Source organism: Sceloporus undulatus, chromosome 7 (genome assembly GCF_019175285.1).
Source record: "Sceloporus undulatus isolate JIND9_A2432 ecotype Alabama chromosome 7, SceUnd_v1.1, whole genome shotgun sequence".
Taxonomy (NCBI): Eukaryota; Metazoa; Chordata; class Lepidosauria; order Squamata; family Phrynosomatidae; genus Sceloporus; species Sceloporus undulatus.
In genome coordinates this window covers 15,533,433-15,547,188 of record NC_056528.1, presented here as the reverse complement: position 1 = coordinate 15,547,188, position 13,756 = coordinate 15,533,433, and the positions used below count along the sequence as shown (strand labels likewise).

The 13,756-nt window shown below is 44.0% G+C and overlaps 1 protein-coding gene across 1 annotated transcript in view; it reads left to right on the top strand.

Moving 5' to 3' along the window:
- The window catches only part of LOC121936268 (syntaxin-binding protein 1), a 33,609-nt gene that overhangs the window by 3,283 nt on the left and 16,570 nt on the right, over positions 1-13,756 (top strand). The window contains exons 2-6 of the mRNA XM_042478315.1: positions 8,981-9,030; positions 9,923-10,004; positions 10,952-11,028; positions 11,803-11,881; positions 12,422-12,525. Coding sequence (XP_042334249.1) covers positions 8,981-9,030; positions 9,923-10,004; positions 10,952-11,028; positions 11,803-11,881; positions 12,422-12,525 — 392 coding nt within the window. The remainder of the gene's footprint in view (positions 1-8,980; positions 9,031-9,922; positions 10,005-10,951; positions 11,029-11,802; positions 11,882-12,421; positions 12,526-13,756) is intronic.

Sequence of the window (13,756 nt, the reverse complement as noted above, 5' to 3'; positions counted from 1 at the left end):
GTGATTAACAAATAACACTTACAAATACACATCAGGAGCAAAATGTTCCATCCTCCATCTTCTTCAGTTGCCAGGGAAGAAGACAGAAGCCAAAACGTTTTTCAGTTGATACGCATTTTTAAATGTTAAATGTTGTTCCTGAATCACTTCAATAAATATGTACGGTGGATCCTTGGTATCCACTGAGTTTTTGGTTTCGGTTCCACTAAAATCCGTGGATGCTCAGGTCCCATGATATAGTCAAACGATGTCCCTTATATAAAATGGTCAAATCAAGGTTTGCGTTTTGGAATTATTTTTGAGCCGTGGATGCTTGAATCCCTGGAGAAAAAAATCAGTGGATATTGGAAACTTGCTAGAAGCGCTAATGGTTTTGCTTTTTAATTGCATATACGTGTGTGTGTGTGTGTAAGCAAAGGTAAAAGGCTTCATGCTTCAGCCTTGGAAGAGCAAAATGACTGAGGAGAGCCAATGTGATTTGCATAGCAATGATAGCCCTCTGGTCATGGAGAAAGAAGGGAAACCCTTCCATGTTGTAGCACTGGATCAGTGCGGCAGTTAGATGTTGGTGGATTGAAGCTGGTGTGCCTTGGTTTTGTGTGTGTGTAGCGAGGATGTACATTGAGGACAACTGATCCGCTTAGAGTTCTGGCCTGCTTTGCTTGATTCAATCACCTTCCTTGAGGAGACCTAACAGGAGGCACCTTTGCACCCCCGTTAGGTCTATGCATTTCATTCCAGATGCCAAGAGGCCATCTTACTCAGGTGCTGCTAAAGGAGAACAAATCCCATCATCCAACCTCCCAACTCTCCCCTTTCGTTTTTCCCTTCCATCCCACCACTGCCAAATCCCCTTTTCTGCAGGTCTTCTAAGAAGCTGTGTTTTAAGTATGTCTTTCTGAAACTCGTTGTTGTTACGAGGTGTGAGTTGATAGGAGGAGATGGTGTTTTTTGGGGACTCGAGGCAGCTTACCAAAATGAAAACTCCTCCAGATAAAAGACTGCAATATGTACACGAATTAAAACGGAATTGAATGATCAAAAGTTTTGGACCCAAAGGGAATGAGTGGCATAGTGCTTTGAGTGTTGGACGACAACTTTGGAGTCCATGGTTCGATGCCCTGCTCGGCCGTGAAACTCACCTGGCCAAGTCACACTCTCTCAGCCTCAGGGAAAGCCAAAGGTAAACCTCCTCTGCACAACTCTTGCCAAGGAAATCCAATGATAGGGTTGCCATAAGTCAGAAACGACTTGAAGGCACCCAACACACACCCAACAAAGTAGATGCCACAACAACGACACAGACTGGGTCCATCCTTTGAAGTAACTTAGGAGTCTGTCCTGAAATGTGTGCCAAGCTTAGATGGGTAGCATTCAACAGCAGAGTCTTGTCTGTGGTGGTTTCTTTATTATGTCTGTCATCTTCCCAGAAATATTAATCTAGTGTCCGTTCTTCCCTTATTTGGGGGAAATTCTATTTTAGCCAGAGACCTTGTATTTTTATGTCACCTCATGGCTGGTGGTGGTTTGGCTGATCCATTTGTGGTCCCGTATTTATTTGCCCAGCCACTGTATCCCTGATTGTAAACCAGATCACGATGTTCTCAAGATCTGGGGGTGGGAAGCAGCAGATGGAATATGACAAAGAGGCTCAGCCTTTGGAGGTTTTTCAACAGAGGCTGGATGGCCATCTGTCAGGAGTGCTTTGGTTGTGTCTTCCCGCATGGCAGAATGAGGGTGGAACGGATAGTTCTTGGTGGTCTCTTCCAACTCTGTGTAATAAAGAAGATGCCTAGGTTGGACCCAGATTAAGTCATGAGCAAATGGAAACAGGTCTTTCACTTGTTTTCTCTTTGCACCAACCTCTCTGGAAGATGCTTCATGGAAGGTCTGAGATGAACCATGGTTGGTGGATCTCTGAAGGTTAGGTGGAGGTATCCTCTGGATTGACAGAGGCAGTGTGGAGTAATGGTTTCAGTGTTGGACTCAAGCTCTGGGAAACCATGCTTTTTAAGCAGAGTTGGGAATGCGTTGACTGTGTATTCTTGCATGGCAGAAGGGGAGACCATGATTCAGATGGTCAGCTGTGGAAACCTCAGGCAAATCACCTTCTCTCAGCCTCAGGGGAAGACAATAGCAAACTTCCTCTGAACAAATCTTGCCACGAAAACCCCATGATAGGTTCAGCTTAGGGTTGCTAGAAGTCAGAAATGAGTTGAAGACACACAACAACAACAACAACAACAACAACAACAACAACAACAACACACACACAGGACTGCAGATGACAAAGGTGATCTGTGAATAAGAAACATGCTTATGAAACAGGTAGCCTTACAGGAAAGCCCTTTCATACTTCCCAGGCTTCTGCTTTGATTGTCATGGTGACATCCTATGCAACTCTGGGATTTGTAGTTTGGCGAGGCTTTTGAGCTCTCTTGCAGAGTACCAGTTGCAGGTTTTGAATAGCTTTAAGGGGTCTCTCCAAGGTCCTGGGGAATAGATATAGCTTGGCACCTTGGAGAGCTCCTTTAAAACCTGGATTAAAGGCTTCAATAGATTCACTGCTTCACTGATATGTAGAATATCACTAAGATGAGGGCCTTATTTCTGGCCTCAGGGATGCTTTATGGCTACACCCGACCTTCTAGAGAATTCCAAAATGTCCTTTAAAAATAAGACTATTTCAGTTTTTGAGCTAAAATAAAATATGTGTATGGCCAGGAACACTCTGGGTTTTAGGGAAGAACTGCATCCTCTAGAAGCATCTGTTGCATTTGTTTTCATTTTTTAAGCCTGCCTGCTTTTTGGAGAAAATATAAGATATAAATAAACTAGTGTTTTCGTTTTATCCTGTTTCTTGAAGGGGGAACCCACTTGTGTGCATTCAGCGTACATTGATGGCACATGGTTTAGCACAAAATTTGGGGTTTACCTCCTAATGAGGGAAGCATGGCATGCCTGTTAACATCTGCCTTGGCGGCCTCTCTTCATCTGGTGACGGCTTGTGTGTATCTCATGGTGCCACTCATGTTGTCGTTGGCCGCCTTGTGGTTTTACATCGGCTTTTTGGAGATGTTTGGAAGCTCCGTCCAGTGTTTATCTTCGGGGCTTTTGCAGCGCAGTGTTCGCCGGAACCTGTGACATGGGGGCCCCCTCCTGCCAGGACTTCTTATCCTCCGGATGTGGCCATTTCCTCCTTTTCAGTGTCTGTGACCTCGGTGCTTTCATCTCGTAGGGATGTGTATGACTTGTTTTTCCATGGCGTGTCTTCTTTATGCAAAGATCAGCTCCAAATCTCTGGAACCTGTGGAATCTGTAGGAATAATGGCACCTCTCTTGGGTGATTTCCTCCTCGAAGCTTCTTAGCAAGGAGTGGCAGAGTATAATTGTGGGTTTGGATAATGCAAACTCATCTGTAACATCTCTTTGTCTAATATAGCAGGGACCACAGCTTTACCAGCTCTGCATTGCAATTCTTAGGTTAAAGCGAGATGTCTGGGGGAGAAATGCAGATTTTAGGAGGGAAACAAGTATTATTTTCTGCACAGGAAGTGCTCTTTCCTCCATGGAGAAGGTTGATTTTTGTGCAGAGTAGAGTCAGCTTGGAGTAGTGGTTTGAGTGTTGGACCAGGGTTCGAATCCCTGCTCAGCCATGGAAATCCCCTGGGTGACCTTGTGTACGTCACACTCTCTCAGCCTCTGAGGAAGGCAATGATGATTATTTATTTTATATGGCAACCCTCTTCTGACAAATCTTGCCATCACGTTTGCAGGGTCTTTTTTGTTATGTCCTCTCCCATATGTGGTGGTTTTATGTGGCAAAACAGCATTTTGTGTGCAAGAAATACTATTTTTATCCTGAAATGTTTCCTGCGCAGAAACAGCCTTTTTCCCCATGTAGAAAACACTATGATAAGAGGATTTAGTCTGTGCTGAATCTGCATACAAAACAGCATTTTCTGCCGAAGAAGCGATATGTTGCCTCTTTCGTTCCCTTCCAGTGTGTATTTCCTTAAACATTAGCGCAGGTGTTTTCTCACAACAACAACAACAACAGTGTTGACATTGCTGTGGCACCCCAGTTATGGAGTTTTTCCTCGCTCTCTTTTAAGACTAGAACCTAATACAGTGGGCCCTCCACATTCACTTGGGTTCAGGGCACAGGACCCCTATGGAAGTGGGAAAATCACATTTAAAAACAAAACTATCTGAGCGATCACCTCTAGGAATCTCTAGGTCTTCCAGAGCAACTCTATGGCCAACATCCGCCAGAGAGTGACCATAGAGTAGTGCTGGAGAACCTACAAATGCCTAGAGAAGTGTTCTCTCTAGGAATCTATGGATCCTCCAGTGCGACCTCTAGCAGATGCTGACCATGGAGTCATGCTTGAGGTCCTACAGTGAACACTCTTTGAATAATCAAATCTGCAAAAGTCGAAGCTGCAAACATGGAGGGCTGACTGTATTGGATGCTAAGATGAATGGTGGAGAATGCAGGAATAGATTTTAATAATCCTATTTGTCAGAGTATATAGTTAAACTGGAATTCTCTGCCACAAGATGGTGGCCGGTCATGATGGTTTTAAGAGAGGACTGGATATATTCTTGGAGGAAATGATCAATTAATAATTCCTTCTATGGCTCCTAGGCTTTCTCAGAGGTAGTTTGCCTCCATCTGTCATGTGCTAGGGAAAACTGGAAGACAGGGTGGAGTCACCCTTATGGTCCTGCTTGAAAGGATCTCTCCAAGACGATGACCATGACCCCTTATATAGGTGTGGAACCTTAGGCAGCTCCTTTTAAGTTATTCAAAACCTGGAGTGGATTTAGTTCTCCGCTGGCATGGTAGCCACTAGTCACCAGTGGCCTGAAGCATCCTTTTCACTCTGTCCCATGCTGGGACTGTCCTTGTTTCTTGATCCAGTTGCACTCTACCATCTTCCCAAGAGTGAGCTGCTTTTCCTCCATATCTTTAGATGATGGTGGCACTCTCTCTGCTAAGGCTGGGCACTCACTGGAAGCCTGTGTGGCAATTTTAGCTAGCAGGCTGCAGCATTGCTCTTCATGGCAACAAAACATAGTGGTCCAGGTGATCTGAATTCACTTCCAGATTGTTATATTGTTTTAAGGCCCCATGAAGCAGGCTTCATTGGGGAGTCCCTGGGAGTGTCAAATTAAAAAAGACCTATCCTGAGAATGAACGAATCTTGTGCCCACAGATTTATTCAGTTTGAAAATATCAATGTTCAGTTCTGGTTATTTCCTCCCCAGGTTTCTCCCCATTTTTTGCGGGGAGTAAGTAGGCTGGGTAAGTCTGTTTCCGCCATTGTGAAATACCTGCAAGTCAGCCATCCTTGCTCATGCGCTGCAAATCATCTGGAGACGCACCGGTAGCTCCGTATTTCCCTTCTTGCTCATCTCTAGTATAGGGTGCTTTCAGGATGCTTTTGTATTCTGTAGGTGTTTCTTCGTCCTCGATATCTCCCTCTTTCTTCTCCTGGTGTTTCCCAGCTTTCTTTCTTTTTTGGAACTCCTGAGCTGAAAGCATAAAGCAGAGGCTGGAGCAATGCTGCAGTGCAGACATGAGACTCAGCAGTGCAGCAACGGAGACCGCTGACAGGGTCGGGCTGTGTTTGGTGCAGAGCAGTCGGAGCGATCTGTCTTCCCCCTGTTTTCTCCTGTCTTCCTTCTCTTGTGTCCTCCTCTTGTTATATGCTTTCCAAGTCTTTTCAAGACCCTAAAATGAACCTATCACGGGGTTTTCTTTGCAAGATTTCTTGCACAGCAGGGTTTGCCTTTGCCTTCCTCGCAGGCTGAGAGACTTGCCTAAGTGTGCTTCCATGGCCAAGCAGGGATTCGAACCCTGGTTTCCAAAATCGTAGTCCACAGGTACAAAAAGCATGACTACGGGATTTGAATCCTGGTCTCATAGAGTCCTAATCTAATGCTCAAACCGATACACCACAATGCCACCCCAGTTTCTCCCATCCCCAACATGTCCATTAAACCTAAAGGGCCACCTCTCAAAACCCTCTTTGCTTGGTCTGTTGTGGCTGTTTTTTAACTGTTAGCTTCATGGGATTAAGCAAGTTTTAAAGAAGAGTCAGATTGAAGCATCAGGTTGCCTAGGGTGGTTCTCAACTATATTAAATGGGCAGAACAGGGAAATGTTGCCTTTCTAATGACAGTTTTCAGAATTGTTCAACAGTCTGGAAACTGTCATGATTGACTTGCATGGGAAGGGGCCAGGGAATCTGTTTCAGATCCTGCATTATCATAAAACTGGAAGGAATCTCATTTAGTCGGATCCGTGCAAGATGCGACACAACCATTCCATGATGCAAAACCACTGACTCTCTGCACAAAAGACTTCAGCAAAACACACTCCGCCATCACTCCTTTCCCACCGCTGGAGGGCTAGGGCATTCTTCAAAGTTGTTTTCCTGAAGCTTCCCATCCCTTGTTTTTAGTTCTGGGTTTTGGCGTGATAGAGGACAGGTCCTTTCCATCTTGTGTGCTGTGTCAGGGAACCTTCCCCTTGTCAGACTCCAGTTCCCATCAGCCCCAGTCAGCTTGTCAAAAGCTGTGGGCGATGAGGGTAGTAGTCCCTCAACTGGTGGAAGGCCACAGGTTCCTTACCTGTGGTACATAACCAGATCAAAGATAGCCGTCCGCTTTCATTAGCTTTGAAACTGTTCCAGTTTCTCTCTTATCTTCTCCCTTTGTCCTCAGTTTTATTTCAGTTGCTGCAAACTGAGTTCAAAAGGCACAAACATTTAGCACTCAAGTTAACTTAGCAAAGGGGAAAAGAGAGTTTGGTGTGGAATGTTGCCTATTAGGCTCAGCTTATCTGTTCTTCTTCATTTGTACCTTTTGCCATCTTGACACCACTCTGGTGTCACTTGGCCGCATGTGCCCTGGTTTTCATCTGTGGTCTTTTGGAAGGTATAAACATCCTTGCTTTGCATCTCAGTCATGGGGAAGTTTCTTCACACTTCTGGACAGCTCAGGCCTTGCAGAGTGGAAATTGCTACAAGCTTGTGGTTTAGTGTCCAGGGTGCAGTGCAACGGCAAGGGCTGTGTACATACCAGAAGGTCAAAGTTTTGTTTGCGGAGGGCCGATGAAGCAAGCAAGGACCCTTTAACACCACACAGCTGTAGCACAATGTTCTGCTTTAAATGCCATAGCAACATCCTATGGAATTTGGAGGGTATCATTTCATGAAACTCTGGCTGAGAATTCGAAATGCTCCTGTCTAAACGCCAGATCCCAGGAATCCATAGACTGTTGCAATGGAACATGTTGCAGCTGAGTCATAATGCTGTAGTGTGAAAAGGGTCCCTGGTGTGTGATGTCTTGTTACTGGAAATGCCTCTTGTTCCCAATGCAAAGTGCATGGAGGAGTAGGATTAAATTTATACCGGATGAGTCTCCCCTATTTGAAATGCTTTGGGACCGCAGGTATTTAAATTATTATTATTTCTTGGATTTTGGAATAGCTATATTTGCATATATGTACAAAATGAGATGGGAGCCAGCATGGTGTCATGTTTGAGTGTTGGACTAGAACACTGGACATCAGGATTCGAATGTATGCTCAGCCATGAGAACCAACTGGGTGGCCTTGGGCAAGTCCCACACTCTTAGCCTCAGAGGAAAGCAATTGCAAACCCCTCTGAACAAACCTTGCCAAGAAAACCCCATGACAGATTCACCTTAGGGTCACCATAATACAGAAATGACTTGAAGCTACACAACAGCTACATAATCTTGGAGATGTGGGACCCACCTCTAAATACAAAATTCATTTATATATCTTCAGATAGGCTGAAGATCATTTTAAACACAATATTCGTCAATAATTTGGGGCATGAAACAAAGCTGGTGTACATTAAACCATCAGGAAGCGAAGGTATTGGAAAGTGAACCATTGCAAAGCGAAGGCCATGGCAAACCTCCTCTGAGCAAAGCTTTCCAAGAAAACCCCATGATAAGGTTCGCCTTGGGGTCACCATAAATTGGAAATGACTTGAAGGCACACAACAGAATTGGTGCCAATAAGTGTTCTTGGCATCACTAAGGTGCCAATGCTAAAGATTCCCCCCATGGAGGGTGAAAGTGGAGATTGCACCAGGTGTACCGAGGCCTAGTTATAACAGCGATGGTGGTGTCACCTCAGCTTATGTAAGCCGCCCGTAAACAGGATGCGAAATGCGATTTGCTTGGGATTACAAGGAGTCGCCTGAAGGCACTCGCTTCTTGTTTCTAAATGGGGCCTGTCTTTGTTTTGGATTAGAGGCCTCATTCTGAAGAGGAGCAAGTATTGGTGAAGGTGGCACTTGGCCTCTGGAGTGATGGGCGAGGATATCATGGCACTGTGTTTATATGGAGGATGGTCTACTCTGGAATTCCTCCTCGAGGTTTTGCCAACATATAGCAAAGGAGGGGATAAAATGAAGGCATTGCCCCACAAATAAGAATTCTGCCCCCAAATGAAATTTTCCATCAGCTCCCATATATATGAGTAAAAAAAACAAAAACCATCCCTCCAAACATAAAATTCAGTTCATTAATGGGATGGAGAGAACATGAGGAGATGATGATGATGATGATGATGATGATGATGATGATGATGATGATGATGATGATGATGATGATGGTGGTGGTGACAATGATGACGACTAAAAATTGCAAATGTTGGTAGAAAATTACACTGATTATAAGTGTCTGCCTGGTTACTATCTGTCAGATCTTGGCTAAGATGCCATCCGATCTTGGAAACTAAGCAAGGCCATCCCTAGTTAGTACTTGGATGGAAGACCATCAACACATCTCAGGTGCTATAGGCTTTATGTCAGTGAACCAGCAGAACCATGTCTGAATATTCCTTGCTGATGGGATTGTACCCATGGACCTTAGATGGAACGGGGACTAAATCTTTCTTCTTCTTTTTCTTTCTCTTTTCTTTTTTGGCAGAAATCATGGCTGATGTGATAAAGAAGGTAAAGAAGAAGGGAGAATGGAAGGTGAGTGGCTTGAGTAAATTAGATTGTGGGTTAGTCAACCAATAACACATGCCTGCATTCATCTCAGAGCAATGGGGTGTTCCATTTTGAATAGCTACTGATGAATTTTGACAACCTACTGGTGGTAAACAACAACAAATTGAAAGGTTTGCCCCTATTTAAGCAGAGAAAGATCATTTCTATGTGATGTTTCAGTAGGCTAGCGATGGACACAGTGTGGTCCATGGGCTGGATGTGGCCTCTGACCAGTTCCCCAAAGTCCCCTTCATTTAAACAATGGTGTAATTTTTAGGCAGTTGACCCCTCAAAACATGTAGGAAGGAGGAAGAAGGAAGTGAAAACACCTCCAGAAACATCTCAGAGATCTGTATTGTATGCAAATACTGTGTTCCTCTGTTGTCCCTCTCAAAATGGTGACATGATGTGGCATTGCATCACGTCCTATCCACCATTTTGAGAGAGACTGCAGAGGAAAACGGTGCAATTAGGTCTTGCTTGGAGAGTGTGGCCTGTAGGTAGTCTGGGAAAAAAGAAGCTGCTGGCCGTTGCACAATTGCCCACTCCAGCAATAAACACAGATAGCGTAATGGTAATTTTATGCACAATATTGGAATTTTGGAATTATGCACCATATTGGAATGTAGGAAGACTCAACCTGTACTTCCTACAGTCCTTCCTAAAATATCCTCTCACATCCTATTGCCCTTTTGAGAGGGATTGCAGAGGGAAATGGAAGTGTTTCAGAAAGCTTAATGCTGGGGAAGGCATTCCATCAGAAAGTGTTTTGGGAGGTGGCCATTGGCACCCACACAGTTGTCCATCCCTGTTTTAGATGGCAAGCCTTTGGTAGGACAATTTGGCACAGCTCCTCTCTTCTCTTTCTGTCTCCCAGGTGTTGGTGGTGGATCAGCTCAGCATGCGCATGCTCTCCTCCTGTTGTAAAATGACCGACATCATGACCGAGGGAATAACAAGTGAGTAAAAGCTGTCAGCAAAAGAAAAGCTAAACCCAACCCTTTTCCAGTGACACTTTTATGTTCGTTACTGACAGACATAGACTCACGATTTGGCATCACGGCCGAGATCCTGGATCGGTTTCTTAGTTATACTTGATGTCTCCACCACAATCCTGACTTACTGGGCATTGGCCACTGTGAGCAATGGGGGTCTTTTCTGTTGGTCAGGGAACAACAGATTGATGTTGCCACCTGCTCCTGCAAGCAACCTATGCAAAAAACATGTGACAATGAAAAGCATTGTCACAATTCCTCCTCACACTGAAGATCGCTGGCAGAAGAGAGCGTGAAAACAATCTGCTGCATCTCGATCAACAGAAGAACAGACCCCTGTTGTTCACAGCAGTTGATGCATAGTAAATCAGGTTTAGGGGACTTTTACAATCCCTATATATTTCTTGTGCTATTGAATACATAGGGATGATGAATATGAATCTGTTATAGATGTGTAACTCTAGGTTATGTATTCGTCTTTGTGATCATGAATGCCACTCTTTCTTTCTTTCTTTCTTTCTTTCTTTCTTTCTTTCTTCAGTAAACCATGTAGGAGGGGAGGTGGATCACGACTATGACATAGGTCCAGGAGAACTTTAAACCTCTGCATCTTCTGCATTCGCAATCTAAACTGTGCTATTTTGCATTAATGCAGCAACATTTGGGGGGAATTTTCTTTTTCGGGGTGCAATGGATAAAAACACAACTGATCTAGGATTGCAAAATAGTATCTTTATTTTTGGTTTCCACTAACTGGAAGAATGCATTGAAATAGGGATCGAAATCATGGCATTCACTCCCCCCAAAATAATTGTATGTGCTCATTTTGTCTTTACTGGGTGCCCCTTTGGATGCTCAAATCCTATTTACAAATGCCTCATCTCTCTCTCTCTTTGTGTTGTCTCATCCAGTTGTGGAAGACATCAACAAGCGCCGAGAGCCGCTGCCTAGCCTGGAGGCTGTATATCTTATCACTCCCTCAGATAAGGTAAGTCACTTCCATGTATTGAGCTGTGGAAGACTTGGATTTGAGCAGAAGGCTAAAGTCTCAAACATGACTTGAACCCAGTTTTGGAGTTGGAGCGTTTTCACTACGCTGTGCTCCAAAATCCAGAGCTATCTGAGAACTGGACAGTAAATCATAAGAACTCAGCCACCTTGGGTCCCTATATCAGGAGAAAGATGGGATAGAAATAAATAAAATAATAATAACATAACTTAGGAAGCTATTTTACTGAATCAAACCATCAAGCCCTTTATGTTCTGCTCAGGCAGCAGATTTGGAGTTTCATGAAAAGGCAGAGCATTGCCATATACTTAATACGTCCTCCTTTTTATTTTTCACTGCCAGAGAAGGAGAGAGGCGCTTGTCGGCTTAGATGTCTCATGAGCCAGAATAATATAGATGGCTTTTAGGAGATATGTATCCTAACTAGAATGGCTAGCAAGGCACCCTTTTTTACTCCACCTCATTTGTAACTTTTGCCATCTTGACAACTTTTCCATCTATCTCAGTATTGTGGCTCCAGAGGTAGGCAACCTGGTTCACTCCCGGACTACATTTCCCACAGACCACAGCTAGCATAGCCAAGAGATGTGTGCCAAGAGATGTGTGCTTTCAGCTGAGCAGTGATGCTTGGATTTCGGCACCGTTTTCCAAAATTTTGCAAAATTTGGTATCAACTCCTGATATAGGATCTAAGAAAAAACTTGAATTATGCCATTGTGGTCAAAATCTTCCTTCTCTTCTTAATCCTCACAGTCTGTAGAGTCTCTCATTGGTGATTTCAAGGAACCCCCAAATGCCAAGTACCGAGCTGCCCACGTATTCTTCACTGACTGTAAGTTTCCCAATTGGGTCCTTCTTTTGTCCTTCACTTCATCTTCCCTTCTCTTCTCCTGCTGTGATAGTTGCTGGTTTCAAGGAGAACAATGTCAAAGAGATGCACCTTAATCTAGAGAAGTGGTCCTCCAGATGGTTTTGGACTCCCATCTGCCTCAGTCAACATGACTCACAGCTATCTGGGAGTTGAAAGTCCAACAATATATGGAGGGTCAGAAGTTGAGGACTACCCAACTAGATACCCCCCCCCCCATGATCCCTTCCAGATCTCTCATTCTGCTGTATCTAATAGACATGATGTCTTCCTTATTACTCTAAGTCAGTAATTCCCAAGCTCTAGTTCTCCAGGTGTCTTGGACTTCAGTTCTTAGAATCCTTGACCATTAGCCAAGGTGGATAAGGCATCTGGGAGTTAAAGTCCAAAACACCTAGAGTTCCAATGTTTGGAAACCACTGCCCCAATGTATCTTCTGTAGAGCATCTCAATTGTTTTATAGCATCTGTTTGGTTCTAACAGCTCCCATCTCTCTCTTCCCAGCTTGTCCTGATTCCTTGTTCAATGAGCTGGTCAAGTCCCGCGCGGCGAAAGTCATCAAGACCCTGACAGAGATCAACATTGCTTTTCTGCCCTATGAATCACAGGTGAGTCTGTATGAAGGATGGAAAAGAGTGTCAGCTTTGACCTGCCTGTACATCTCATGATGGTCCCTGTGATGGTATGTCATGGTGGTTTTCAAAATAACAGTAAAGAACAGCCAAAATTCATGACGTGCAGGTTCAAAAAACAGGATGTAGCTATGAACACCTTTGCCGAAACACCAAACAAAAGCATTGCTTCCAGGTAACGTCTTTGTAAAATGAACATAATGGCCACATTTGCAAGTTTCATGATGCACACATTTCTGTCCCGCACCCAAAAATATGGGATGTTTTTGCATTGTATCCACTTTACATGTACCTTATAGACTTGACTATAAATCAACCGCATGTATATGTCAAGGGCAGGTTTTGGGACCAAAATTAGGGATTTGGATATGACCCATGGATAAGTTGAGGGTAAAGTTTAGGGTCATGTAACAAAGGATGTAAAGGATGATGCAAAGGAAAACAATCTCAAAGAACATATAAAATATATGAGTATATACAGTATGTATATTTATGTATTCCTTGGAGAGCCCTAGAGGATGCAACCAAATCATGACTTGATTTTGGTTGCGGTGAAGGGCTGAGTATTTTATTTGCCTGCCCCAAGTTGTCTGTAGAAAAAGGAGAGGAGGATTATGTGGGTTATGTAACAGCTTGCCATTGAAAGACACGATTATAATAACCTTTGCTTTCTGAGAGAGGAAGTTGACTTTTTTCCCAGCTTCCTGCCCTCTCCTGCTTGTCTTCATTGATTTGTTTCTCGTTGCTGATCCTCTGTTGTGGACTTAGCACGTCTGCTCACACACACACACAAACGCACGCATGCGTTCTCATGTCTCCCATCATCTTTCATTGGCTGCATCCTTGGCCTATCTTTGGTGGCATCCAATGAGACGGAGGGAAGGCATCCTATGGCTGGACCATCTGTTACAGAGCCATCCCTTCCTGTGTTGGGGCGAAGGGTGGATGCAGGGAACAGATGGCAGGCCAGTGATCCAAGCTGTAAATACAAAACACTTCGGGGTTTATTTTGTACAATAGATAACAAAACCTCCGCTGAAGAAATGCTATTGTCTATCAGGAGTGTTATTGCAAACGAGAGCAGATTCATTCATTAGTTGAAGTGCTTATGCATGCCTCCCTTTCCAGATTATTTCCTCTTCAAGCTTGCCTGGTATCTATCTATCTATCTATCTATCTATCTATCTATCTATCTATCTATCTATCT